Source organism: Rhinichthys klamathensis, unplaced genomic scaffold, assembly GCF_029890125.1.
Source record: "Rhinichthys klamathensis goyatoka isolate OS25496 unplaced genomic scaffold, OSU_Roscu_1.1 h1tg000192l_1, whole genome shotgun sequence".
In the NCBI taxonomy this organism is placed as follows: Eukaryota; Metazoa; Chordata; class Actinopteri; order Cypriniformes; family Leuciscidae; genus Rhinichthys; species Rhinichthys klamathensis.
Window position 1 is genome coordinate 128,572 of NW_026606718.1, and position 13,687 is coordinate 142,258.

Below are 13,687 nucleotides of genomic sequence, written 5' to 3' on the forward strand. Positions count from 1 at the left end.
AACTAAAAACAAAAAGGTTACATGGCTGGATGGTATCAGCTGAGATTTGGTCGATAAAGCACCTGCCTTCATCAGTGAGAAGGAGATCATTCTCTAAATGAACCAACATAAGGGAAATATATTTAATTTGACCTTTACTAATAAATGTCCAAAACAGACCAAATGCGAAAGAAGAAAGCTGAGAACCAGAACATCCTCGCTTTTCTCGTGCTCATCAGGGTCCGTATGGAAGTATTTTGAGGATGGTGGATATTAAGATATGCACATACTCTATGTTTACATGAGGAGTAATTTATGCAGAAACAGACAATTACTGTGGCATACATTTGCTCATGCTTACGAGTGTGTGCGTGTGTGTGTGTGCACTCGTGCGGTGTTGGGGGGCGGCAGCGGGCAGTCAGCATGGCAGCGGTATGTTTGGTTAGCGCTTATTAGCTGTGTAATAAGATTTAATGAGTTGAGGACTAAAGCGCTGTAGGAGCACGGGCAGCATATTGGGATTAGTGGAGAGCAGAGACAGAATGAAGAGAGAGAGAGAATAAGAGGTTGCTTTGAAACCCAAATCCCACTTGTGGTCAAACGGGGCCTTTTCTTTTTCTTTGGTTCACTTGGCCTGTTGCAATGTCATCTCTGTAGCTCTCGTTCTCTCTCGACTCAAGTGTGTGGTGATTTAATTGTTCAACACAAGCCGTGTGCATTGTAAATTGTCAAAATGGGCAGTTTAGTTCCCCCTAAAGTATAAAAATGTGTATTTTACATGGCAGTTATCTGAGGTGAAAGCGCCGTGCCAGATGTGCTGATTGCATTTATGGATAGTCGGCATCTTTGTTTCTTTATCGCTAATTGGATGTTACGACGTGGAATCATAGGAAAACCTTTCTGGAATGACAGAGTGCAGAGAGTAATAGAGGCATTTGTCACCGCTGCACAGTAACGGGTGGCCGTAAGTCAAAGCAAACGTGTCGGAGAGGATCTTTGCATAAAGAAAGGCCTGTCATTTCTCCATGATTTCTATTGCCACACAAACACAAACGGCCTGTCTGTCACGTCTCCCAGCGATAAGCTGGCACATACATCACCAGCTGCCTGCATCCCTGCCACCGCCTGCTCGCCGTTTTATTCACACACACAAATACTAACACTTTCCTGAAAAGTACACAGTGTCTTTAAAGGCCTCTCTGTTCCTGCTCGTGTTCCCTTAACCTCTGATGCATGGATTAATAAAGACAAGCCATACAAAAATAGAGAAATATATATATAAAAAAAAACTATATATATATTACCCTTCAAATTATGTATTTTAAGAGGTATGCAAATCCAATACGACAGAAGTAAAAACACAATTACGTGTGAAGAAGAATGAAAAGTTATCACCTAATGTGGTTTGTATGTAACTTAAAAAAATGGCTTATTTGGGACATGATGCATCACAGGGTTCATTTTTATGTTAAGGTGTTTCTTATTGGATGGATGCTGATAAAAATGTAACACTTATTTTTTATTTAATTAATGTATTTGATTGTTAGTATATTCATATAGTCAAATTGTTTGAAAAAAATGCATACGTTGGACATTTGGGAAAATATGTAAAAGAATTTTTTTTAAAGCAATACAAACTGCATATGCAATTGTTTAAGATGTACAGATGTTTTTCCCTGTACTTTTTTTTGCTTTCTTTTTCTTTCTATATACACCAATATGTTTGGTTATATGTACACTGGTTTATACAATATTCTTGGTTCTCAATAAAAAAATGAAAGCCCAAATATTTACTTTTCAATGTCATTAATCATCCATTCATTTATTTGGATACTTTTTGTTGACTAAACGGAATCACTTCATGCCAATTAAAAGCACCCGAACATGTTTTAAACAAACGCATTGAACAAAATCTGAATTTTCACCCCCAAAAAAAAACAATGAGCCACTGAAAAAACACTCTCTTTCTCACACACAAAACACTGCTTTTGCCACCTAAACGTCTCTTTTGAGAAGAGAAGGCGCTCTGCTGAAGGCCTGTGGAGTCAGAGGGGTTGATGTGCCATCATTGCTCACTGATTGTGGCTCTCAACACGAGATGATCTGAGTCAATAGACTCGCGGCTCACTCACAGATTAGACATCTAATCAAATTCACCCGCGTTTGTTTATCGCTCGCTATCGTGGGCTATCATGTCAGTCTGGAACGCTCCACAGCTGAGACAAAACGAGGGCACATCACATGATGTAGGCTAAGATTATGAACCCAGACTTTGTGATATGGACCATAAAGGTTAATCAGGTTTTCCTGAAAAAATAATATCATGATCCATAATGCTGATTCAGTTTTAACAGGCACCTCATGCAAGTCTTTTTTGGTTTTGAGCAAAATATAAAAGAGCTTTTAATGTCTTGTGTCCAAATAATGGTAATTACTGTCCACACAATGATTGCTAATCATACTATAAAGCCAGTGTAACTAGCAATAAAGATTAACACACATGCACCGACACATTCAAAAAGCTGACGGCACTCTAAGACACTGCAACACGTCCGAAACATAATACTCCTCTTCTTTAATCGTAAAAGCGTATAACCAGCCAGTGCTAAACGCTTCCAGCTCATTTCTAATTTGTTCGTAATTGCACTGAGACAAGTAAACCATTGCACAGTGAGAAGTTATTTCCTGGAGCTGGACGGCTAAATTACAGACAAATGTTTCATGCGATTAGGACACTCTAATTGAACATGTGACAAAGAATAGAGCGGCAGAAGTGTATCAAGTGCATAGGAAACGGGTATTTACATTTGTTACGGCCTAATATTATTGCATTCTTTATGCTTTAATCACATTGAATTCCTTTACGATTATTGTCTCCCTCCAAATTGCCATATATTTGTTTTTCTTTCTATCATGAGAGAGAGAGTGAAAATTAGCCAGGGCCTCATTGTAACTGATCTGCTCTGGACGCCTTGATCAATGCACTGGTCACATGTCTCTCCTCAGCTGGACTGAGAGAGCGAGCAGTGTAGTGTGTGTGAAGTGCTGCCCCTGCACTGTGAGGTCTGTGTGTGTTTTATTAGTATTGCACTTGTGCGTGTTTGCTGTAGGTTTAGCCCGACTGCACCTGCCAGACCTGCACACACACTACAAATTATAGCACTCGTTTCTTTCTCTCACTCACACTGTTCTAAAAAAAAAAAACTTACGGTCATTTCTAAAATCGTTAGTGGCCTACAGCTGAAATCATTAGCTGGTCACCTGTATGTTTCTAATGGGGTCATTACAGAGGTGGCCCTGCACCCGGCCTCTAATCGCGAGCGTGTTATGGGGCAGCTGTTTCCAAAACACTTGTTTCTCTGTGTTACATTCCAGCATGCAGGCGTCAACTGAGATAGAGCAGAGCGAGACCCTGTAAATCAGGTGTGTTTTGTGATTCGGTGAGTGTTTTAATGTATTTACGAATACAGGAAATGTTTTAAACTTGCATGAACAACTTTTTTGGAGCGGCCAAGTGCCATTTCTGTACCGTCCAGTGTCGTTGTTGCATATTTGGTCAGATTTGCAACATGTAAAAATAGTATGTATCCCGCCATGGCACTCTCTCTTTAAGCATGCAAGGGATTTTGGGACGGTGCGGAGAGAAAAATGCTTTGTTACATTTTATTTAATTTTTTTACAAAGCCTGTGGGTCTGGACTTCATTAGTCTGACCCCTCCTTCTCCCCCCAGCGGACAAAACAGAGGCGACATAATTCACTTTGCCAGGTTTTACAGTGTAGGGGTACGGAATCGGTGAAAGGGTCAATCGAAATCTGTTCCCCAGCTGTGCGGCCCTCTCACTCACCCCTAGGCCCAGAGAGAACGAACGAAAGAGAGAGAGAGAGAGAGAGAGAAATGCTCGGGGGGAGATGGACCCCACAAACGTACCCCCGAGCTGCCTGAGCATCACAAACCTGTTCCGCCAACTCCATCTACATCTATCTAGATAGCGAAGCAATGCAAACAAGTTTACACTGTATGAAAATTTGCTCTGAACTGTGATTACAATGTGGGTAATAATAATGGGATCATGCGTCAATCCTCATTTTTGCAGTTAAAATTGAATGCAGAATCCCAATGTGTCTGAATAATGACTTTCCTTTTTTTTACTCTGACAGCACTAATCCAAAAAAAGGTTGCACTTTACACCAAGCTCACCCCTTATACACCTACCTATCACCACCACAGCCAACACATGGTAGGTACAGGATCACATTAAGGATTAAAATAAAATTAAGCTCTCACTTTTGCTTCTTTTGTCTAGATTCACTCTCTTCACTGTCTCTTCCCAGAACACCCATACTGCACCCATAAAACTGATATCCTGCCATCACTGTATATTTGAGATTAAAATGGAGCACTAAATCAAAAAAAAAAATGTTGTTGAAAAATGTGAGAGTGAGAGAGCAAGAAAGAGAGAAAGAGAATAGATTTAAAGTAGAAGCAGAAGAAGAGGTGCGTATTTATTTTACCTGAAAGTTAACTAAAGCATTCATGGGCTAATACAGAAATGTGCAACATATTAAGGATTATAAACACACTAGGCCTAGTTGTTATCCAAAAATTAAGAACTATTTTTAAACATTTATTTTTAAATCTTTTAGTCTTAGTTTAAGATGCTATCGTGACACTTTCGCTATACGTTTGTAAGGAGCTCGCAGAATGTTGTTGTGTATGAGGATGATAATTGGCTAGTGCAAATTATGTATTATGAGGGAAACGGTTTGGTATTAACATTTACAAATGACTTTTTCTGCAGCCCTGCTACATGATGAGAAAGCACGGCTCGTTATCACAACTTTAAGCATGAAACTACTATAAAACGTGCGATAATTTTGACCGATTTAAAAAAAAAAAAAAAATGCACATAAAACGTGCTTTTTCTTGTCACATTGCATATGGACTTTTTGTATGCGATATGCATTGAAACTTACATTCAACGCGACTTTTTTCTCCCCAAAATAAATAATTCAAGAAGTGAGTTTATCCCATGTAGGGTAATTAGATGCCCAAAGACTCTGCATTTTTGTCTCTAATTAAAATCATAGTAAAACATCAACAGCTTCGACTGCAAATAGCCCACTGGTGAACAAGGTGTTCGCGACTTTTTTCATGTTAGCGCATATGAAAGGCTGTGAATGGACAGGTGATTTCGGCCACTTGCACACGGCAGCTGGCCTCGGTGTAAGTTTGAAACATCAACTTTATCCTTCACAATATGCAATATTAATATACCACGGGGACTTAGCTATCTCCGAACGTATTCAAGGGAATCACGAAAACATGTAAACGCAGCATATCCCTCTTAGTAGGCTACATGTTTTAATGAACTGTAAGATTATTTGTACATTAAAAACGCCTCGAAAGCTTATATGTCCTGAAGATGTTTTGATTTCAGGATGCATACTTTTCCACACACCAGCAGAAAATAACAACCCGTCTCATTAACTACATTTTACTGCTCAATTTAGTATAAATATCACATAAAATTGTATTTAGATGTTAATTAATTGTAGCCCGCACGTTTGGCCTTGCTGCAGACAAATTAAATGTATAGCCCATGATAAATAAATGTATAGGCCTACATAAAGTTTTTAATTTAGCTCAAATAGGCTATGCTAAAAAAAATCAATAGCAGTAAATTAGCAAATCACCTTAAGTCCTTGACCGTTTTCTCTGTGCGTTTATGAAGTCAGAAAAATAAAATAAATTGACATTTTGCTCCAAAAACACACACGTAGGCCTATATTTTTTTTAAAAAGGAAAAAAAAGCGCGCCCGTCCTATTACATAATTTTTCAGAATTAGTGTGATGCTCCCTGTTCTTCCCTCTCCTCCTATTTATTTTTAAACAGTTTTAACATGATATCACGGCCAATATAATAATCATTTTGAGCCGCTATCAGAGTTTTTTTTAATGCTCACGCAAATGTTGTCACTCTGCGTAATTTTTTTACAAGACAACTTGAGTGTAACCTTTACACATTTCTCAAAATCCCAGGTCTTTCTTTGAAGGCTGAGACAGAACAGCACACATTGTTTCAACATCTTTCCAGAACCCATAGGAGAGTAGACTACCTATAAGCGGAGGAACTCACAGTCCTAAAACTAACTTTGATTCAAGCGCAAATGGTTTGGAAACTGGTTTGGTTTGCATTACACTATTGAAAAACACGCATGGTCGGTTTGACTTTTCTGTTTGTGAAAAACAGGCCTAATCGTTTTGTCTACGACAGCGTAATAACCTCACAAACACGTTTTCGACACTTTCCGCATTTATCTGTTATATTCTGTAACGTAGGCTACCAGATAAATAAGATAAAGCCTATCAGAATAAATAATTTAAGGTCCCTTTTAATCGACTATTTCAAGGGCGCTCAATGTATTGCATATTTTATTTACAAACAAGCTATAAACTCATGCTTGTCAGTGATTCTTACTAGAGCTCTCTGTCCCTGCGACGCACGTGAAACATTATTAGATTAGCGCGAAATGTCAACATTTTAACGGCAAATAAGATGGCATGAGCGGGACATTCCCACCCAGGACAACCTGAAAGATCTCCAGCTCTCTTTCAACCACAGAGAAATCAAGTAGAACAATGTTTTCTCATGTGTGACAGGCAGTGTAATCAGAGTCCGCCTTTCTGGAGTCGAGCGAGCAGCTTTTGCTAATGCGCCTAACGATGCGCAATCAGTTTCAACACGTCTACAACTAAATAACAGCCGACAAACTGACTGGGACACTGTGCTATTTGCAACGACATTGTACGAGCACTTACAGATTCAAAACAACTCATTTCGAAACACTCACAGAACTGTGGCAAAGCGCTTTCTCTTCAGAAGCTCCGTTTCACGCACCCAACTACTTGGAATATGAACAACTTGGAGCTTGTTGGTGATGTTTACCTTTGCGCAGCTGTGTTGGCATCCAGTATCCCCGCGCTCTGCATCCAAGAGCGCACCGGCGTCATGCCACTCGTAAGGGGCTCTTCTTTCATGGTCAAGGCTCCCCGTGGGAGACCGTCCTGGATGGAGAACATGAAAATAGCCTTCTGGGGGATGTCTTTCTACACCAGCTCGAGTGGAATAATCCTCCTGCACCACCTGGATTAACAAAAACCAACTGAAAGGGAAAAAAAATCTTCCCCCAAAGTGCAACAAGGGGAAAGAGGTCCTTATCCAAAGACGCGCTGCCGTATCCCTTTGGGTGTTCCTCTTTCTTTTAGATTCCAAACCCAAGTTCAGTTCACTCAAGATTAACCGGTCTCTAGTTAAAAGAGGGTGGAGAGAAGGCAAGAGCTGTGGAGCATCTCAAAGGAAACGATCAGCCGGGATCAAGCAGACCTTCTCGTCGCGGGGAGAAAGAGGGGAGAACGCGAACTTGCTCTGAAGAAGAAGGCGAACAGACGCGCACGGGATTGTGAAATGAAAAGTGGGATAAAACGGGCGACTGCTTCAAAAAGGAGTAAAATGAAATGATTACCAAACAAGAGGGAGGGATGGACCAGGGAAGGCTTGCTGTCCCTGGGGAAAAGAGGGATTGGGTAGCAAGAAATCTCATTCCCTCCCTCCCCGTCTCTTAATGCCTCCTGTGTCCCAGCGGAGCGCACCTTCTCTCGGGTTCCGCGGCTCCAGAGCTCTCGGGGGGGACAAGCGTGGACTTGACGAGGGCGGAGACTTGTCCTTAAAAGGCAAAGTCATTTACATGTCAATCTCCGTTCCGAGCTCTGATTGGTCACGGTCATCCCTTGCGTCATTTTCAAAATTGGCCGCAAAAAACTCAGCTGATGTTAGAGGGACTGAGCGCTCTGCCTGTGGAAGTGGTCTCGTGCTTTCCAGATTTAACCTGACACTTCCCTTTAATATCCAGGAACATTCACGATGCATTTCATCTATCATGATTAAAATATAATCGACTTGGATATATCGTTTTCCAGAAGTCAAATTTGTCTAAAAGTGCAGTCGATGTATGATTTGATACACAGTGAGTGAATGAGGATCCATAAGCATAATGGAAAGGCTACTATAAACTAGCCTACTATACATTATGTTTCCACATATGGCAAAGCGCAGTAATATTCTGTAACACTGTCAAATATTATTATTAAACAGTGACATCTCTTAATTTTGTAAAACCTTGAGGAATGAAGTTGTCCTCCTGACTATAGGACTATGCATGCCTCCTGCTCGATAAATTAGAAGAAATATTCAAATTTGAGAAACCACAGGGTTATTAGCAGCTGCATGGACTATAATAACGATAGCAATCATCATAATATTATTATTATTAGTCCGCCTGCAATGCAAATATAAAATAAATGAAATAAATTATATTAACAAAAGTTAGTATATAATTTGGGTCAAATTAATCCAGTAAATCAGCTAATGTTTTTGTTCATATACACATTATTATCCCAAAGAAATTTTGAATTGTGCCTTGAATTAAGGGTTTTGGGTGTTCTTTTGCATTATTTTGAATTCCACCAAATGATGCCTGATTAAATATTTATTACAGATAGCCATTCAGAGCTCACAGTCAGAAAACGACCAAGTGGGATTTAAGAAAAAAAACACACAAACAAACTCAATTTCATCTAAAAAAATATTATTGACTAAAGCAAATAGTCCCCGTATAATGCAGTCATTTATTCCCCCACAAAAAGAAAAGTTTTTTTCCCTCGGATCCATCATACCTTACACATCATTATTATTATTAAATAATAACCGTGGGACTTTTTGTGTAATTATTTTGCTATAGCATATTCACATATCACTCTTCGTAAAAAAAAAAAAAATTATATATATATATATATATATATAATTTTTTTTTTTTTTACAAAAGTATTAGCCTATCTTGCTTATGTTGTCTGAAATGTTGCGTCCACGTCTCATTCAAAGACAAAAAACTTGAAGCGGCAGAAAAGCAGCCCGGTGTTCATAAAGTCTTCTACAAAACAACACGATCCCTCTCTGCCCTGAACTGGCTCAAACGGAGCATGACCCCTGACCACTAATAAAAACATATTCTATTCTATATTTGAGTGGAGGTTGAAGGTCAATAGTCATCAGAAGAAACTCATGTTGGGTTACATGACGAAACTAAAACATAGGCTACAAGACGGTCTATATAAATATTCTTTTCTATTCTATATTTTAGAGGAGGTTAAAGGGTCAATACTCAAAACACAGCATCTGCAACACTTCGAAACACAACATGTTACACATAAGACATTGACAGAAAGATTCTGTGTCTCGTGCGCTTTTCGCAACTCTCCAGACCCGTGATAAATATTTCCGCGACGTCTGACGTCTGAAAGCCCTAGATTTTTTAAGTAGAAAATTATTTTCTAATACCTATTATTTTCGATTGTTTGGGAGTCTATCAAATGTTCATGTCTTATATATGTTCATTGATGGCAAGAACATGTAGGCTAATTTTATTTTACTCTATATTATTCCCATAATATTCCGCGGAAAGGACGCTGTCAAATGTTAAAACATCATGTGAGCCGTTCTAAATGCACGGACGGGTTGTAAAAGTTGCTATTGGAGTAATATTCCTTGATACAATATAACATATCCGGCTGACATTTTGCTATACGAAAAAACTCTTGAAGGCTATATTTGCATTCTAGTTTGGAATGCACAATTTATCAAATATCAATGAACATATTTAGGGGAAAACGAGATAAGTGCAAAGACATTTTTGAATAGTTTTAATGTCTCTAATGGAATTTATCTGAAATGTATCTTAAACAAAAATCGAGAAAAAGCACTTAATGGGTAGCCTATCTTGTCTTTTCGCACACATGTAGCTCAGGTTAATTGAAGTCACTATCTCAGTCCGGACATCTTTCTGTCAGATTCAAGCGGTTGTTTCCACCTAGTGGCCATCAAGTAAAAATAAACTAACAAAAAAACAACAACAACAACAACAACCAATGTTTCTTGCCAGGATATTCATCATCAATAATCATGAAATTAGCTCGAGCATCTAAACACTTAATGGTGTTCTTCAAGAAGTCAAGAGAAAATCTGTATTTTTTTCTATTAGGCCTACTTATTTTATTTTCTATTACTCCTTTCAAAAGATGGTTTCTTGCAATCTTTTGAATCACCTTAAATGTGCAACGACTAATATTAAACCTCAAGAGTTTACATAATTACCGGGGTCTTATGAGATCAGAGATTCAGCGGCTTGCAACGTCATTTTATGGATAATTTATTTTATTGTTTATTTATAAAAGCATGTGAGCTTGTCTGTTATCAGCAAAAAAACAATACAATTACAGTCTGTTTAGAATCAGGCTGAGTGCTAATTGTCACGTCATGCTTGCAAGTAATATGCAAGCATGCAAGTTAGTAATAATTATTAAGATTGTAACGTAATTCACAGAACTCATGACACCTGAGTAGTAAATAAAATAAGTACACTACTGAACAGACACTATCAGGACCATGCTATTATTTTGTTTGTAAGGTAAAGAGCTCCATCTAGTGTTCTAACAACGACCTTACTAGAAGACCTGAATGCAAGCAAAATAACATCACTGTAAAGCGACATATTTGAGGAAACATTTGGGTTTTCTCAGAATGCCACACTGGCAGGACCCTCCTTTGCAGACGATAGTGTCAATAGTTCCTCCATGCAGTAACCCCATTAAAAAAAGGAAATGTTTTGAGGTCACAATAGGATAAGACATTTAACACAAGGGTTACAAAAGGTTCTACAGAGTTTTATCAGTGTGGCAGTCCAAAATATTTACATGTCATATTATTATACTGTAGTGTCACTTTCATCCATCCATTATATTCTTTCAAAATTCTAGTTTCGGTTTAAAACTCATGTTTTTTGCTATATTTAATTACATGCTTGTAAGATCGGAATACCCCCATAAGTTGTAAATAGATGTTTTTTAACATGCTCATTCACTCTTATGGACACTTGTGCACTCAGAGGTTTGCATATATAATGTATAAAGTCAATCAATATATTGTATGTGGTGTTCTGATATGAGGAGACAAAGTCCTCAGACTGTTTTTGTTTTTTACAAATCAAATGTAAATTCATGTCCCAGTTACGCTTAATGCTGTCACATTTTCCTGGTTAAATATGACTTTATATTACATAAAAAAATACAATTCTATTTTTTACATTAATAGTGTAATACATTTTTATTACTGTTCATTAAAACCAAGTATAAATCTCATACTTGCATGTACATGTATTCCAAAACATTAACTAAAGGCAGCAACAAATTAAGTAATATATTTTATTTGTGAACTGATGTTCAGCAGTTCTTTTTAACAGTTAACTTATTTTATGATCATCAGCTCGGTAAACACTGGTCACAGACACGAATATGTAGCTTTAATTTCACCAAGCTGATTAATCTCATACTAAAAACCACCACAGTCATCATGTTTCCGGGCTATTTCAAGTTTGATTTTGACATGACAAAGCAGTGATTTTTACGTGGCTGAGCTGTTTACTTAATTTTTCCATTAGCCTTCCCATTAACGCTATAATTCTTTTCATTCAGACTGATTCGCAAACGCAGAACGCGCACGAAAACAAGAGACGGGATCCAATCACAGCTAATCATAACCAATCATAACGCGATAACACTCCTCTCATGTGACTTTCCCCCATTCATCCTCAATTACATCATGCAACACATGCATTAGGGGGTCTGTTAAAACTCAATGGGCTCAGGGGAAGCAAGAGAGTCACAGACCACCGCTGTAACTTTACCTGCGGGTGTCGCTGTTGGACAGTGTTGGTTTAGAAAAAGTGATTTATACACTTTTTAATGTCACATTTTGTAATATTTGCATTGTTTTATTTTTGTAATATGGATTTTTTTTAGGAGGCACTGCCTCCCTTGACTCAGAAGAAACGCCCCATATATAGTCAAGTGCTGTCAAATCGATAAATCAATTCTAAAATAAAACTGTGTTTATAATACATATATATATGCATGTGTGTGTACAGGTTTGGCCATAATTGTGCAGGCAAAATATCCTCAGTTATATAGTGAAATAAAATGACAACCTACTAGTGATGACATTTTACTTTTCCTTACTAGTTAAAAGGCTTATAAATAAGGCAAATAGTGTTTATTTAAATCTAGTGTTTTGCACATGTTTCTGTGATGGTTTAGGTTTAGGGGTTGGGTCATAGAAAATATAATTATCCCGATAAAATCAATGGAAGTCTAAGTGTGTGTGTGTGTGTGAGTGTGTGTGTGTGTGTGTGTGTGTGTGTGTGTGTGTGTGTGTGTGTGTGTGTGTGTGTGTGTGTGTGTGTGTGTGTGTGTGTGTGTGTGTGTGTGTGTGTGTGTGTGTGTGTGTGTGTGTGTGTGTGTGTGTGTGTGTGTGTGTGTGTGTGTTTGATGTATGGCACTATAAAGGGTAATAAACAGAAACATATATATATCCCTTGTTAACATATAACCTGTATCCCTTGAAAAGCAAAAGAAGGAAGTAAAAACAAACGTTTTTACAATCAGGGGTCACAAGAGAATCAGAACTAGTTTAGCTGGTAAACCCTTTCAAAACATTGAAAGCATTGATTGTAAATTCCAGTTTAAACATGAGGGATGATTTACTGCTGTACATTCTGCTGCATAAAACAAACTGCTTGCGAGTCTTTAACGTTTCCTTTAAGATAAAGAGCACCATCTAGTGTGAAAATCATGAACATGAACCTGTTGTAAGATCATGAACGTAAAATATCGAAGACAAAATATACAAACCTTCCTTCTGTTTCATTGCAAGATACAGGTAAGACTGGTGTCCACTTGCAATTCCTGCAAACAGAACAAACATGCCTGTAAACTCGTTTTGCTGTTGTTTATTTTGACCTCTTTCCTTGATTATAAATGAAATTCATAAACCACCTGAATGTTTTAGAAAAGTTTTTATACATTATGTAAATAAAAGGACTGGATATAATTTCCAATTGTTCGAAACTAACAATTAACTTGATAACATTCAAAATTGACATAAACTGTCTTCTATTTACACCTTCAGCATAAACTCTTGAGGTCCTTATTTAATATCAATAAATCGTTGCACATTTAAGGTGATCTAAATGATTGCAAGAGACCATCTTTTGAAAGGAATGTCATAGAAAAAGAAATAATGAGAAATGTCTAACATGTCAAACTTGAAAAACTAAAAATTACAAAGTGATGTAATGTACTGGGTCATAAAATAAGCAAGTAATTAAGAGAAAATCCATTTTATGCACAGTCTGTTATGTGAAGAGTTTATGTACAATATTTTAATAATCATAATCAACTGCTGCCAATCAACACATTCTTATAAAATTGATATTGACGAACAAGAAATATATGACCTTGTCACTTAAATATGAAAATTAACAAAATATTTCAACAAAGCAGATTTGAGTAAACGTGCTAAAAGAATGTCTCCTATGCTAACTCTTCCTTCAATGGCAGGTTGAAATCTGCTCAAGCCTGTTATGTACAGTAGCATGTCATGTATTACATGTTGCATAATTGCTGGCACAAGTAGCCAAGCTACTAATTTACAATAAGCTGACTTTGCAAAATGACGCGCATGGCATGTCGAACATTCCCTCCATAAATGTCATCATGTAATGCCCTCTACCTCGCCTAATCTATATCATCATTGCCCT

General features: G+C 37.7%; 1 protein-coding gene across 1 annotated transcript in view; it reads right to left on the reverse strand.

Annotated features, from left to right (window-relative positions):
• The window catches only part of LOC130095638 (transcription factor COE1), a 116,566-nt gene extending 108,838 nt beyond the window's left edge, over positions 1 to 7,728 (reverse strand). The window contains 1 exon segment of the mRNA XM_056262370.1: positions 6,928 to 7,728. Coding sequence (XP_056118345.1) covers positions 6,928 to 7,061 — 134 coding nt within the window. The 5' untranslated portion in view covers positions 7,062 to 7,728.
• Between the last annotated feature and the right edge of the window lie 5,959 nt (positions 7,729 to 13,687).